The sequence below is a fragment of the Pseudonaja textilis genome, chromosome 1 (assembly GCF_049901715.1).
Source record: "Pseudonaja textilis isolate UNSWEBS1 chromosome 1, rPseTex1.2, whole genome shotgun sequence".
Classification (NCBI taxonomy): Eukaryota; Metazoa; Chordata; class Lepidosauria; order Squamata; family Elapidae; genus Pseudonaja; species Pseudonaja textilis.
Window position 1 is genome coordinate 131362265 of NC_141990.1, and position 16584 is coordinate 131378848.

The 16584-nt window shown below is 39.0% G+C and overlaps 1 protein-coding gene across 1 annotated transcript; it reads left to right on the forward strand.

The window, feature by feature from the left end:
- The first annotated feature begins 1374 nt into the window (after positions 1-1374).
- On the forward strand, positions 1375-16584 carry RSAD2 (radical S-adenosyl methionine domain containing 2). The gene is made up of 6 exons (XM_026726519.2): positions 1375-1757; positions 5955-6116; positions 8237-8466; positions 10123-10272; positions 13707-13739; positions 15280-16584. The coding sequence occupies exons 1-6, from the start codon at positions 1388-1390 to the stop codon at positions 15442-15444; spliced, it is 1110 nt and encodes a 369-aa protein (XP_026582304.2). The 5' UTR covers positions 1375-1387; the 3' UTR covers positions 15445-16584.

Sequence of the window (16584 nt, forward strand, 5' to 3'; positions counted from 1 at the left end):
GGGTTAGCATCATGATCACAGGAAGTGATAGTACTGCTCTATACTTTGCTAGTGAGGCCACACTTGGACTATGATGTAACTTGGAATACTGCATCCAATTCCAGTCACCATGACACAAAACAGATGCTGAGACCCTAGAAAGAGTCCAAAGAAGAACAGCAAAAGTGAAAAAGGGCCTGGAGGCTAAGTCATCCCATGTTCAATTAAAGGAACAAAGTATGTTCAGCCTAGCTAAAGGAAGGCTTGCGGAGGACATGCCTTCCGATACTTGAAGGGCTGCCATGGCGAACAGGGCATCTATTTATTCTCCATAGCATCCGAAGGCAGGACACAAAGTAATGGATAGAAGATCATCCGAGGGAAATCCAGCCTGGAACTAAGGAGTAATTTTCTGATGGTATGAACGATTAAGCAATGGAACAACTTGCCTCCTGGAGTCGTGGTGCTCCATTCTACAACCCCTTAACACAAACTACCCCGTAGATTTATCCAATGTGCTAGCTTGAAATGTGGTTGGCCAGCAAGCAAGGCTGCCTCCTCATCCTTCTGGCAGTTAAGGATGCACCAGGAGGGCTACCATAAGCAAGGGCCATTCTCCAAAGGAGGGAGGGGAGAGAGAGGAAGGAGCAGGAATCTCAGTTGTGAAATGGATACCTGTCAGGTTTGCAGAGGCCACGTATATTCTTTTCCACCACCACCACCACCACCAAACTTTTGAGCCCACCTCCCTGACAGAAACACGCGTTACCCACGCGTAAGAACTCTTGAGCAGGCAACGACCAGGACGGGGTGAGAGAATAGCCAAGTGTAAACTCTACTCGTCCTCCACATTGCAAAATTTATTGATTGATTGATTTGATTTGTCAATTGTTTACAAGATAATAAGTGTAAGTATATACATAGTTATGAATACATGAAATGGGTACATACATATAAGAAAAATAAAAGAACCAATAGGACAGGGACGGTAGGCACGTTGGTGCGCTTATGCACGCCCCCTACAGACCTCTTAGGAAAGGGGTGAGGTCCTTTCTTTCAAATACGTATGACCGTCTCGCCTCGGTCCTTCGAGGAACCCATCCACTCTGCCGTCTTACTTAGGAGGAGAAGAATTGCGGGGAGGGTCTCGTAGCGCGTGAAACCCGTGTGAAATCGCCACGCAACATCCACTTTCCTTTGAAGCACCCATTTCGCACCCCGTTCACCCTGCCCAGCACTTTGCCGGAGCGACAGTCTGATCCAAGTCCAAAAAAAAAACGCTGCCACCCACCCACACTCACACACACACACACACACACATACCAAAGGCGTCTGGCCACCTTGAACTTACACCGAACAATTTCTACGTAAAGGAAACCGAAACTTGGGTCAGTCCGGCGGGGATCACATGCGCGCCGCTATGTGGCCGTTCAAAAGCCGCGCTTCCCCTTCGAGCGCCGCAATCCCGAAGCAGGCGCGCGAAGAAGGCACCATGCACCTGCCTCCCCGCCAGCTCCTCCGTCTCCTGCTCCAAGCTTTGGCGGCTCTCTGCAGCCGGCTGGCCCTCCTCTGCCTTTGGGGCCCGGTCCGCCGCAAAGTCTCCCCGAGTTCAGCTCCGAAACCGGGCGCCGTTCCCCCGCCGGTGCCGCTCAGCGTCAACTACCACTTCACCCGCCAGTGCAACTACAAGTGCGGCTTCTGCTTCCACACCGCCAAGACTTCTTTCGTCCTTCCGCTGCAAGAGGCTAAGAGGGGGCTCCGGTTGCTCCAAGAGGCCGGTAAGTGGCCCTTTCCCCTTGCCGGCTCCGGGAAGCTACGGAGGGGCTGGGGGTTAAACTAGTGGTGGAAGAGTTCCGGCTCTTATCGGTGGGGATCGGTTCGCATCTTGTCATTTGAAATAGGGTGGGAAGGCACCAGATCGCCTCTATCTTTGCTTCACGCTTCTGGGATACCAAACTGCTAGATGAAAGTTTAAGATGCATTTTTATTTTCTTCTTCTTCTTCTTCTTCTTCTTCTTCTTCTTCTTCTTCTTCTTCTTCTTCTTCTTCTTCTTCTTCTTCTTTTTCTTTTTCTTCTTCTCCTCCTTCTCCTTTCTTCTTCCTCCTCCTCCTCCTCTTCTCCTTCTCCTTCTTTCTTCCTCCTCCTCTTCTCCTTCTCCTCCTCCTCCTCCTTCCCAATGATGTTAATGCTGCCTTTTGAATATTTTTTCAATATTCAGTGAATATTTGAATATATATTTATTTATTAGATTTTTTTTATCCTGCCTTTATTATTTTTGTAAATAACTCAAGGTGAGGAACTTATCCAACACACCCAAAAGTGCTTTTTTCTAAGAGGTAACTGGACTTTCTGGTTTTTCTTTGAAGACATTTTGCTACTCATCCAAGAAGCTTCTTCAGCTCTTACTGGATGGAGCTGAAGAAGCTTCTTGAATAAGAAGCGAAATGTCCTCAAAGAAAAACCAGAAAGTCCCATTGCCTCTTGAAAAAGCACCTTTGGGACCTCTATGACCTGGATGATGGAGAATCTCCATAGACACACCTTTTCCACATTCCTATTTTCCACACAACAACCGAGTGAGGTAAGTTAGGCTGAGAAAGAGGGACTGGTCCAAAATCACCCAGTCAGCTTTCATGCCTAAGGTGGGACTAGAATTCACAGTCTCCCTAGGGATTGATTATTAATCAATTGGTTAATGAGACCGGTTAGCCATAATTCAGTTTTTAAAACCCTGGGGATACAGAACAATTCTGACAATGTAAGCCATGTAAAATAAATGCCGAAATGCAAGCATTTTACACCCCTGGCCCACAGCTGTGGTGCTGGATTTGCAAGATTTCCTTGAGAGTATTACAGAGGACCAGTGCAGAGAGTCTCTGAAATACTTACCATACTGGGTCAGTTTAATAAAGGATAGCGGCAACTTTTGCTGCAAAAAAAGAGAGATTTTGCTTGGACTATATTTGCTAAATTTCAAAGATTCACCAGACCTTTTGTTGCTTTTCTAGTATTACGGTAGGCTGGGCTGGGGTATGACTGCTTCTGCATTTCACACAATTCTTAACAGGCATAAACAACTGTGAAACAGAAAACCTTACTTAACTATTGGACACCCAGATTTGATTTACTGTACTTAATAACTACAGAATTCTCATTATTAGTCCATCACTTAGCTGACCTTGGTTGATGTGCAAAGTAAATAAAAATCAATCAATGAATCAATGAAATTTGGTTGATGTGCAAAATGAACGAATGAAACCCTAAGGATTGTCTTATAATTGGCAGCAGATCACCAGGATATTTTAAAGCTATAGGCTTCAGTCAGGGAGTCAGAAAGATCCCAGAAAAAAAGCAGTGGCAAACTTAGTCCACCCTACTTCACAGGATGGTTGTTGTAGGGAAAACTAGAACTAGGAATATTAAGTATGTTTGCTGCATTGAACTTACACACACACACGCACACATATAAAGGCAGGACAAAAAGTATAGAAATAATTATGATCTTGGACTCAATCAGAATTAAAAGCCCTACACAGAAAGACAAGTGACAATGAGTCATGCCCTTCATCCACAGAGCAACGTTCAGAGTTTACTTACCAAGGAAAATAGGCTGGTAAGTTAGGTTGTAAGTACACCAGATAGCTGAAGAAGGGAAAAGAAGCATTATTGGTAGAAGGAGATCTGAAGGGGAGTGAAAAAGATGCCCTGAAGCTAGTGTTCTATGAAGGGTTACTAAGTACTGGAGAGACTAAACTGGCCTACAAGAAAGACCAAATGAAGAATAGAAGAGACATGAAGAATAGAAAAGAGACATGGCAAGGCAAAGTATTACATGGTCAATACATAAAAAAGTAGTAGGCAAAGCAGATAAGAACAAGAATAGCAATGGCTAAGAGCAGAAAAATTGAAGAAACAGACTGAGGAGTTAATTCTGGCTGTATAAGGTCAAGCCAAAGCAAGCAAATGCATGCAAAGCCGAAATTGTGAAGATAGCAATGAAGACAGCAAATGGTACCTCTGGAAAGAAGCTGAAGAGAGAGCAGACCATCTGGTAAGCTGTTGTAAGAAGATAGCACAGACAACAGCACGACAAAGTAGTGACAATGGTGTATTGGAAGATCTGCAAGAAATACCTTTGTCTGCAAGCAAGAACTGGTGGGACCACAAAATAGATATAATAGAAACGAAAAAGGCTAAAATGCTCTGGGAGTTTAGAATTCAAACATACAAGCACCTGTCGTACAACATTTTTGATAAGAAAAACCAAGTCTGGATAGTGGCTTTGCAGTACATAGAGACAGCAGAATAGAAGAGAAAGATCTGGAGAAAAATCACAAAATACAAAGATCTGCAAATAGAAATAATACAACCGAGGCAAAAGAAAGCAAAGGTGGCACCAACAGGGTACAGTCCCAAAACAACTGGAGGTACAATCTGGGTACAATCCCAAAAACAACTGGAGCACCACTTGCTCCAGTTTGACTGCTCCAGCCATCAGCATTAACAAAATTATCACCGGTCAATTACAAAAAGCAACTTTACTTTGAACAGCTTGCATCCTGCAGTGATACAGTGAACACCACCAAACATCTAACTAACCCATGTCCTAGGGGAGGGCTTGGTAAATGGACAAAAATGCCAAACCAGTTGTAAACATTGGGCTGACTGCGACGAACCATAATAATGCCGTCCAAATTGTAATCAAGAAAAGTACCTGAGAATGCTCTTATGACAGCTAATTTGATGTAGTGGTTAAGGCACCAGGGTAGAAACTAGGAGACCATGAATTGTAAACTCCATGTGGGCACAAGTTAGCTGCGTGATCTGGGCCAGTCACTCCCACTCAGCCTTAGAAATGAGGAAATGTCAAACTACTTCTGGAAAACCATACCAAGAAAACTGCAGGAACTAGTCCAAGCAGTGCTAGAAGTCAATAATGACTTGAAGGCGCGCGCGCACACACACACACACACACACACACACATACACAAAGCCCATATACCAAAAATTGGACACACCCTAAAATATGCTTGCATGCATATTCTAGGGTGTGTCCAATTTTTTATCTTTCAATTTCCAAACATTAAGATTGCTCAAAAGTTGTAACATGCCTTAAGGATTGTAAAGATATTTTGCTTACTTTAATATAACTTAGATCTGCTTGGTATTTATGATATGATACATAAATATCATAACTTTTTAACATTTTGTTTGTTTCATTAAGTCATGAGGAATTGACTCAAGGAAGCCTTTGCTTTATTTATTCTCCATAACTACTGAAAATAAAGCTCCACGTAACTTAATGGCTATTTTTACATATACTTTGCACCTTTTGATCCTCTGGAATTTTTAACAACTGTGATCTACTGAATTTTGTGTTTGTGTTCCAGATTCTATTGAATTTTTCTTCTTCCCATTGTGTGTCGTGATACATTTGGGAGCCAGGAGACATTGATATCATTCAGGAAAAATGGATAGAGTCCTTAAGGCAGCAAGAGATACATGAGATAAGCTCAGTGATGGGACACACGCTTGGCATGCCAGTGGCTTCACGCTCTAATGTCTGGGATCTTTTGGTTGAGTTGAGAAAATGCCCCATTTAAACTCTACATCACTGGTTCTCAACCCGTGATTCGTGGAGCCCTGGGAGACAATGATGTTGTCACAGGGGTCCATGAAGGCTTGAAAAAAAATGTTATGATTTAAATTTTGAGTTAAGTCTTGGGCGAGGTCCGTGGCCACGGTTCATGGCCACAAAAGATATTTAAAGGGGGTTTGTGGTGAGGAAAACAGCATATTAATGATACTGAGCTATGTAAACCATCCAATTTGACATTCGATGTTGATGTGTAAGAGAAAAATAGTTTATACAATCTCGTTGTTTTTTTTAAAATTACTCTTTATAATTGCTCTTGCAGTAGGTGCACTTCTTGAATGTTCCTATCACTTTCTTCTTCTCTCTGGCACATCCCAGGTATGGAGAAAATAAACTTCTCGGGTGGTGAACCATTTCTGCATGAGCGAGGCAAGTTTGTCGGGAAGCTGGTCCAATTTTGCAAGGAGGAGCTAAAGTTGCCAAGTGTTAGCATTGTGACCAATGGTAGTATGGTTAAGGAGAGATGGTTCAAATATTATGGTAAGAACAGTGGTGCGATTCAAAATTTTTTTACTACCGGTTCTGTGAGTGTGGTTTGGAGGGTGTGGCAGGGGAAGGATACTGTAAAATCTCCAGTCAGAGGTGGTATTTGCCGGTTCTCCGAACTACTCAAAATTTCCGCCACTGGTTCTTTAGAACTGGTCAGAACCTGCTGAATACCACCTCTGGGTAAGATAAATTATAATCCGCTCTTCTACATAATAACAATAGTGCTTAGACTTGTATACCACTTTATAGCCCTCTCTAAGCAATTTACAGCCTATTGCCCCCAACAATCTGGATCCTCATTTTACCAACTTCAGTAGAATGGAAGGTTGAGTCAACCTTGAGCTGGTGAGACTCGAACTGATGAACTTCTGGTGGCCGGTAGTCAGCAGAAATAGCCTGCAGTACTGCATTCAAACTACTGTGCCACCATGGCTCATAATACATCTGTTGTGCTGGTTAACTGAAGGAAAGAATAACAGGAATGTAGCCATCAAAAAGAGAATGATTGTCCAAAACCTCATAAAATAGTAAGAAACAAACTTCATTATTCACCCATCCCCTTGTTATCATATATGGTAGAAGAGTATGTTATCTGCAAAAGGCAGATATCAGTGGCCATGGTAAAATCTAAAGAGTTAATGAGAATGTTTAAAAAAGGTTACAGCTAGGATATTCCCAACCAACCCAATTTAATGAGCAAAGAGATTTCTCTGTCTGATGTGAAAGAGTGGATGAAACATTGAATGGAATATCCTGGTAGAAGCACAGCTCACTGGCTGGCATTTTGAATTGGTACGCTGTGTGGTTCCAATAAAATGCTCTGGGTTAGACTTGGCAAAGGAGCAAAAAAATTTCCAGTAGGGGTGGTAAAATGATTATTTTAGTTTTTGAAATTTGTCCATCCCTAGAAAAATCAATAACAAAATGAGGCTCTTAAAACAGTTGCTTTTCATCTGGTTTTCATTCTGTTTAATGTACAGTGCTTAATATAAGTGTTATTGCTAGCAATATGGGAGAAAGATAATAGCTCAGAGATAGGATATTTGTTTCGTAAGAAAACCCAGGTTAGGTCAGCCAAAAAAAAGCATTTTCTTGTCCCTGGAAAATCTGAGGTTCCAAAATGCTTTCAGTTACTACAATCAATATTGTACTGAGCTGAATAGACCAATTGTATGACTTGGAATTAGGCAGCTTCCAAAGAAATTTCTAAAAGTTTGTTTGTTCATTCATCACTCACTGCTTTCACAATGACACTGACTACCAGGAAGCATCACATGGCCAGTTTCATTCTGTTAAGAAATTGGCAAACATTAGTAGCCAGAAATTATTATGTTGGGTTCAAACTCTCTACTAAAATCTGAACCCCAAGACCTTTGCAATTTAGATAATTATATTTAAGACATTAGATTTTAGGACCTGTTCATATCTTGGTATTGATCACTTGCAAGGAGAATATATAGAAGCTCTCGGAAAGATATACTACCCTCTAATGTGAGGGTGGCAGAAATCATTTAAAATTACCTACAGGAGGGCATGGCATAATCTCACATCTGTATCTCTCTATTCTGAGAATTCTGTGCTTAGACCATTCCAAGATCTTCACTAGGTTCGCACAAGGTTTGCACAGCATGTTCAGCCATGAATTATGACTTCTAGCCACTGCTGGATTCACATAACAGACTGAATCTAACCCAACAAATGTTGTTTTATAATTTCTTCCCTTTAGTATTTTAACAGTGGTTACTTTTGTCATTTGAAGATTTTTGGGTTTACCATCAACATGTTACCTTCCATCTTAATTTTGGTTTCCATATTCTAAAGTTTGGTTTACTGACATATAAATAACAAGCATTTCTTTGTAACAGGGTAATTTCAAATAAATAATGTTAATATTTCTGGTTCCCTTGACACCTGAAGTGGTAAAAGAAGGAGAGTTTTAATTTTTATGTTATGTTCTATTGTAATTCTCAGTAAGCCAGCAGTTTAAACATAGCATAATACGTTATGGTTATGTTTATAATCAAGGTAATGGTTATTTCACCTAGTATTTGATAAATTTAGATGACAATTAGCTGATGGTATTAAATACTAGTGAACTCTTTCTGCTTTAGGGGAATATCTAGATATTCTTGCCGTATCTTGTGATAGCTTCAATGAAGAAGTCAATGTTTTAATTGGCCGTGGGCAAGGGAAGAAAAATCATGTTGAAAATCTTGAAAAACTGAAGATGTGGTGCCAAAAATACAATGTTGCTTTCAAGATAAATTCTGTGATCAATCGTTTCAATGTGGAAGAAGACATGAATGAGAAAATCAAAGCTCTAAATCCTGTCCGCTGGAAGGTAAGAGCAGAAAATAATATAACTTTTAGTATTGTGTGGTGGGAAATATTGGCTATAATGGGTAGGACCCCTAAAATATTTTTAAAACAAAGAAAACAACTCCTTCATATTCTAAAAAAGCTGTCCATATGGGTGTGGCATGGACCTGGTTCATTTTTTTGCCGTTACCCCGTCCATTTTTTATTTATTTTTTGCCACTTGGAAAAGTTAACTTCAATCTCGTCAAGGAATCTGGACTTGAAGCAAAGAAACATAATTTAAATTAAAGGATTTGGAATCCAGCAGTTTCTTCAAAAGAACCTAAGGACACGCATATGGCTATATATGTAGACACACCCATCCATTCATTTTTTTTTTATCATTCCCAGCATTCTTCATTCTACTTTTCAGGTTTATAATTTGGCCTGATGAAGGAAATAATTTTATGGTTACTGTTGCTAAAGAGTCAGAATCTGCTGTAGATCACTTGGGAATTTATCACTAGACATCAATTTACTGCCAACCATTTTTATTCAATGGCTACAACTTAGGTTAATATAAACCATTATGAAAACTATAGTGATGGTGTTGATCTATGATATCTTGACTGCTGCAATCCGCAGAGTCCTAAAATAAGAAATTTGTAACCTATTTTGCATTTAAGGGCTATTTGCCTCTGACATTTTGGCAAAGGATCTTTAGAAGTCTCCATTCATTTTGTGTATATCACAATGTCTTCAGCATCCATTAGATGGCAGTAAGTTAGTTAACTATAAGGATCTGTGTTTTTTCAAAACCATTTTTTTCATACTTTGCTGAACATACGTGGGCATATTTACTTATTCCAAATATAACATAACTTATTTGTCTGTCTTTTTCTTTTCTGATCTATATTGTCACCAAAATGGAGTTCTACCTGAAACTCAAAATTTTAAATGTTTTTTTAACACCTGACCTTCCGAATATAAATCTCTGATCTTAATACGGTCATCTCAGAGGGGAGTGTAACAGCTGACCACCCTATGAAACAGAATGCCCACCCAAATTAGCTTTGCTTGTGGCTTAATAGTTATTGCTACAGTATTTGATAACTTTAATATGAATATTTGATTAAGCAGAAAGAAAAACCCTATATTGGGAGAAAGACTGCTCTAACCAATAATTGGATAGACTTAATAGTTTTTACCAATGTTTTTTAATAATTTTATTAAGCTTATTGAGTTATAAAATACAAAAGAAAATAGAAATAAAAAATGAAAGAGGGAAAAAAGATATGTAGGTTAAAGGTAGAAAATGAAATGAAAGCATTGACTTCTGATTCCTTTTAGCACAGTAGACTAAAAAGCTAATATTTCAGCCTCAATCTTTTATTTTTACATACTTAATATGCATTAGCCATTTCCATAACAGCAAACTTATCCAATCAGCAAAACTCAAAATCAAAGTTTTATTTTCTTCCATCTCAAGCACAAAATCCAGAAGCTGAAGTTTTCACCAGTCTTTGACTATGGATATAATTGCAAATTACCCATAAAGTATAATGCATGTATATGCTGCCAGGCATCCGATTTACAGAAATAAAAGCTTTTATTAAATTTTCTTGGTAGTATTGTTCTATTGCGCAGTAATTGTGACCAGCAAAAATTCTCTCTTAATCGTACACTTGATGCTTTCTAGATATTTCAGTGCTTGCTCATCGAAGGAGAAAATACAGGAGAAGAATCTCTGAGAGAAGCTGAACGATTTATCATCAGTGATGAAGATTTTGAACGATTTGTGCACCGTCATAAAGATCTCCCATGCTTAGTCCCTGAATCTAATCAAAAGGTAATTATGCTGATTGTTCATACCCTTTGAAAGCAATATATTTATGGTTTGGCATTAGAAGTCCTAATGCTGATGGCTTACAGCAAAATGCAATCATCCAGGTTCTTTTTTCTTTTGCTACAAGAAACCTTTTCTTTATGGAGATTTGTTAGAATGCTTGTAGTTTATGCCTCCTTAGCATTTTGGATCTGTACTGTTGGGAATCTAGATGCCCAGTGCTATACCAAGTGGAATTGCTGCACCTTTCTCATTAATACTATTGCAAGCAATTTCATCAGAAATTAACAGTCATGACTTAATCATTTCTTAAGCACTGGGCCACTATAATAACGTATAAAAGTCTACTATTACTGTACCATGATACAGTAATAATATTCTAATGCATCACATAACTGTTGATAGTGAATAGTCTCAATAGGGACATTCATGCGGAAATTTTTTTTTGCAAAACCACAAATTATTGTTGGGTTCAACAGAATTTAACTTTTCTAGGATCTCAGTTTGTTTCATTTAGTCTTGTTAAAGAAATGAAAACAACTCTTTTCCCATCCTTTAAGTTCCCCCCCCCCCCCCCCCCATTTTGGATTATATTTTTTAAAAATATTTGTTCTTTTATAACTCAGTAGATTAAACAGAGATAGCAGTATTAGGTATATTTGCTGCCTTGGGTTATTTATTATACAGATAGTCTTTGATTTATGACTGGTCACTTAATGTTTGAAGTTATAATGAACCCCCAAAATACTTTCAATCTTACTTCAAAGTTTTGATTACTGTCCCTCTCCCCGCCGCCCCCACATATCACAGTCAAAGGGACCTTATTTATGGCTGCATCTTACACAGGGCTGTCTAACACATGGGCCTGATGGGCACTTGCCTGCGGGCCCCACAACCTTAGGAGCCCCATACGAATCTGTATATGTTCAATGCACCTTGTATCATATAAATACAGAAACGTATTTATTACATTTTACTGCATTTTTTATTAATACATGCAAATATTTGTTTAATTTTATCGACCATTTACATTTTTATTCCTGTGAGTAGTTGTTGTAGGGGCCCCAAAATACTGCTTTGCCCAGGGTCCATAATGCTGTTAAGACAGCCCTGATCCTACAGTCAGATGACTGCCAATTATGATTTTTTTTTTTGCCAGAAACCAGCATTTACTTCCGATTTCCTAGAAAAAAACATCTAGTGTAGGCAATTAGTTCATTTAAGAACTATAGTGATTCACCAGTCGTTTCTGGCTCTAGGGGGTGCTGCTCATCTCCATTTCTAAACTGAAGAGTCAGCACTGTCCAAAGATGTCTCCATGGTCATGTGGCCGGCATGACTTAAGTGCCAAAGGCACACAGAGCGCCGTTACCTTCCCACCAAAGTGGTCCCTATTTTTCTACTTGCATTTTGTGTGTGCTTTCGAACTGCTAGGCCCAAAGAGAAGAATGCTATTATGTCTAACTACCAACACTCTACAATTCCCCCCTCCTACTTTCCCAGGCACAGGAATATGGCAGCGTGGAAGCTTCTGATACTAATACGGCTTCCGAACTGGGACAAGTGACGGGAGCTCACCCCGTTACGCAGTGCTAGGGATTCAAACTGCTGAACTGCTGACTTTCTGATTGACAAGCTCAGTGTCTTAGGCATTGAGCCACCACGTCCCTTCAGTCACCTGCTTAATTACAGCCATAATACTGCTGTCACCGATCCAATTCTCGAGTACCAGTACCAGAAATAAAAGGTTCAATTAACTGCTTTTAATTCCTGAAGGCCTGGAAACATTGGCACATAGCAACCAAAGGCAGCAATAACCACTGCTGCTTTCCTGCCAATTTAACCCTGCCCCTCCCTCCCGTGCACCTGCCCCACCCACACAGATGCTGTACTTCTTGAGAGGCCTGGAATCCTCTGTTGGGCCTACACCTTTCTTCTGTTGCCAACCATGCGCTCCGCCCTCCAGCTGATTGTCAGACCGCTGGCTTGTCAGGGGAGCTTTAAACACATTGTGGGCCTCCGATCACTGCTCTGATCCCCAGCTGATCGTTGACCAGCTTCTTCTTTGCCATAAGCCTCCCACACCATGAGTCTACTGTTTCACTCTCCCTGCAAGCCTTCCCCACTCCCCCTGAATGGCAACCCTGAGACACCCCGCTGGAGGCTCGCTGTTGCGAGGGTTGACAACCGTGTCCTAACTACCTGCACTACCATGGCTCTGTTTGGATTTTGACAGGGAGGATTTTGAGATCCTGAGTGGGTCTCCCTCCCACCCAGGACCCCTCCGTTCTTTATCTTGGACTCTGTACACTTAGTGACCCAGTCTCTCACTAAATGATCACAGTTAGGTGCACAAGGATTGAGTCATTGATGAAGCAGTTTTATGATGTCTCACTTCATGACAGCTTTACTTGATGACCAAGACTCTGAGCTCAACTGTGGTCATAAATTAAGAATAGCTATACTCCTTCCAAAGCTCTACACTCTTCTTTTTATATGATGTGAACAATTGCGTGTTTAAATGTTGAGTTTTGCCGTGTTCTTCTTTTGAGGAACTTGCTTAAATCATCATAATTCTATGGCTAGAAGTATAGTAGTTATAGGTGTGGGAAATCATAGCACAAAACGATATTATGTCACATCAGATTTCCATGGTAGGCTCTCTGCTAATTTAATTTAATTCTCTAGGCACAGGTAGCCTTTAATTTGCACGCTATATTAAAGACTATCTTGAAACAGTAGCTCAAAATTAAAAAAAAATACTGTAAGCTATATCAAGCACATACAGGTAGTCCTCAGCTTAAAACGGTTCATTTAGTGGCCCTTCAAAGTTACAACAGCGCTAAAAAAAGTGACTTATGACCCTTTTTTCAGTTACAACCTTTGCAGCATCCTATGATCATGTGATCAGAATTCAGACACTTGGCAACTGGTTCACACTTATGATGATTACTGTGTCCCAAAGTTATGAGATCACCTTTTGCAACCTTCTAACAAGCAAAGTCAACGGGAAAGCCAGATTCACTCAACAACCAGATTACTAATTTATCAATTGCAGTGTTTCACTTAATAACTGAGGCAAGAAAGGTCATAAAATCGGGCAAATCTCACTTAACAAATGTCTTAACAACAGAAATTTTGGGCTCAATTATAGTCATAAGTTGAGGACTACCAGTAAATGAAATCTGCTATTTTTTTTAAATTTATGCATTACATTTTTATCCCACCTTTATTACTTTATAAATAATGCAAGACGGCAAACACATCCTGCACACCATTCTCCTATTTTCTTCTACCTGTGAGGTAGGTTGGGCTAAGAGAGAGTGACTGGCCCAAAGTCATCCAGCTGGCTTTTATGCCTCACTCTCTAAATATATCTAAATATATAGTTACACATTATGATAAATTAAAGTTGTTGCTTTTCTATCTTTTCACAGATGAGAGATTCCTACTTAATTCTGGATGAATATGTAAGTCATTTGGTTTGTCATTTTATTTGGTCTAGATTTTGAAAATATTTTTCCTGTTTCTGAAATCAAAAGCTTTATTTCAGTCCTTGCCATTGGGAGATCGCAACTTATACTTCTTGGAAGTAAAATCCCCTGAACTCAGTGAAGCATATCACAGTTTAGTATTATAAACAGAACTAATAAAATATTAGTTTTCAGGTATAAGTCTCCCTTGTATGGTGAAAACCTGATTTGATGGACTGTAGAGCCATACTTTTTGGATACAACAGATGAAAATTTCCATTGTGTTAACATCATTTTATATCATTTGGGCAAGGTCATAAATGTGATGCAATAATGTCATTTACATCACTTGTACGATAATGTTGCTGTGAATAACATATTCTTTCAATAAAGGAGAAAATGTGTAGCTCAGGGTTGAAATTAGGAATCCTTGGTGATCTCTGAGCTTGGTTGTTTTCCTGTAGACATTTCATTACCCAAGCTAGATAATATCATCAGTACTAGTCTAGCACTGATGATATTATCTAGGTTGGGTAATTATTTTCTAGCACTGATGATTTTACCTAATTTGGTAATGAAATATCTGCAAGAAAACAACCAATGTCAGAGAGCACCAAGGACCCCTCAATATATTCTTTAATTTAAAATAGATTTTTTTCCTACTATCATCACCCCCAAGTCCATTAAATAAAAAATCTATTGCATTCAGTGCAGCCCACAATAAAAGTGCATTCTATAGTGTTTACAAAAGTAGAGCAGTGCACACATGTGCAGTACAACTTTACATTTTATGGTCATACTTAAAACTCAGGCCCTTTAATTGAGATGTTGAGATAAATAAGCCAAAAGAAAAGGGGAAAAGGGAAACATTCAGACAATTGGTACAATATCGAGATACTACTTTTATAAGGATTTCTCTGAGTCCTTTGATAGCCATCTTTAATTCCTGGTTACAAGCAACTGCTAGGTTGAAGCAAATTCTGAAGTTCAAATAAATCCATTTCTTTCTACAATTCTGGAGTATACATTGATTCAGCCTAACTCCACTGTTTTGGTGGGAGTCTATATCTCCAGGTGAAATTCTTCTTTTAATCATTTCTGCAGTTTGTCTTGAGATCACGATTTGTGCAGTCAACATCGTGACTGAGGTATTAGTTTTTGCCAAGACCGAGTTGATTGATACCCACAAACATATGTATTTTGGCCTGGGAAACTATAGACTCCTCTAAATTTCAGTATAGAAGGTTTCTGGAAAGACTTTTCAGAGAGTTTGGTCTGTGTTGCTGTTTTTGTTGTTTCACAATTATGATCTGTTGCTTGTGAAATCTTTACACATGAGCTTAAAACAAAATACATTATGGTTTTTGGTATCATTCAGAGCCTTAATTATTAATAGCATTTACATGTATATAATTATGTGAAGTCATTTGCAGGATTAGAGTTAGGCACTAACTTCAAGCGATTTGGTTGTTTGGCAGAACAGCTGAACCCAGATGTTAATTCTGTTCTATAATTCTTTTCTTTGTGTTTTTCCCAGATGCGTTTTCTCAACTGCGTAAATGGCCGGAAAGAGCCTTCTCGGTCAATCCTGGATGTAGGAGTAAAAAGTGCTATACAATGCAGTGGCTTTGATGAAAATATGTTTTTGAAGCGAGGAGGCAAATATGTCTGGAGCAAAGCAGATATGGCACTGCAGTGGTGATCCAACTTGTTATTTGCTAGAAATGTCTGCAAGCACAAACTGTACTCATTTTACTCTTCTCTTCGGAGAAGGATGCTCAGTAGTTTTTTTTAAAGAAACTGTCCTGCATTTTAGCTACCATAGGTGGATGGTGCTACGTCAGTGTTGCTTTATGCAAAAAAAACAAATGGGATGTTTTGTGCACAAACAATGAATTGTACCAGCATAGAACATGCTGGCTTTAGAAAGACACTTGTCCAATAGTCAAACATGGAATACTGGGAAACAGTCCAATCTGCAAGATGATTGCTGCTGCCATGTTATAGAATTGCAGAGATGAATTTTAAAATATTTAATGCTTAGGATGCGTCTATATAAAAAGAAAAAAAGAGATTGTAATTGTTTTTTTCCCAACACACTAAAGCACGGATACCAATTTACATATGTAAGGTCAGGGTAATTAAACTAAGATTTTGGGACAAATTATCAGCAAACAGAGGGTAGAGCAGAACTCTTAAGTTGCCATGGTTATCACAAGTGCATTACTGAAAATGAAATCAATAAAATTTTCAAACGAAGTTAGCAATTTTCAGGTAACCCAAAGCTGCCTTTAATGTTAATTGGAGAAGCAAAAGAGTTGGAAGATAAAAGAGTTGGAAGATAAAAGAGATGTGAGTAGGGCTACCCCGGATACGTATTACTTGCATTTTTCTAAGGTACTTTTGTTTGTGGGTATGGAATGTGAGTTTTGTTTGCAATACTGCAAAAAGCCAATTTTAGACCATGTGTGTGTGTGTGTGTGTGTGTGTGTTGTTTTTTTACCTCAAAATACCATGTAAAAGTGTAGCACTGGCTTCTGCAACTTCATTTGCCAACTCTGGAAGTGAAATGAGAGTGTTCCAAAAGGTCCTGATTTTAACTCCTATCGTTTAACATAATTTACTTATGACTAATGATGGTCAATACATCTTTGGAATAATCTGTGAAAAATAAAAGATATATTTTATTTTGTGATATTGTTTTACGGTTCATATTGTTTTCATTGTTTTATATATATATATATATTGCTGTTTTTGTATCGTTTTTAACACTTTGTGAGCTCCTGAGAATCATTCAGTATATGGTAGCTATATAAATTCAATAAACATGACTTCACAAGTA

Excerpts from the sequence above, each read along its gene's own strand:
- RSAD2 (XM_026726519.2), top strand. The coding sequence starts at position 1,388 with ATGCGCGCCGCTATGTGGCCGTTCAAAAGCCGCGCTTCCCCTTCGAGC. Across the intron at positions 6,117-8,236 it reads GAGATGGTTCAAATATTATG|GGGAATATCTAGATATTCTT; the intron begins GTAAGAACAGTG and ends TTTCTGCTTTAG. Across the intron at positions 8,467-10,122 it reads TAAATCCTGTCCGCTGGAAG|ATATTTCAGTGCTTGCTCAT; the intron begins GTAAGAGCAGAA and ends GATGCTTTCTAG.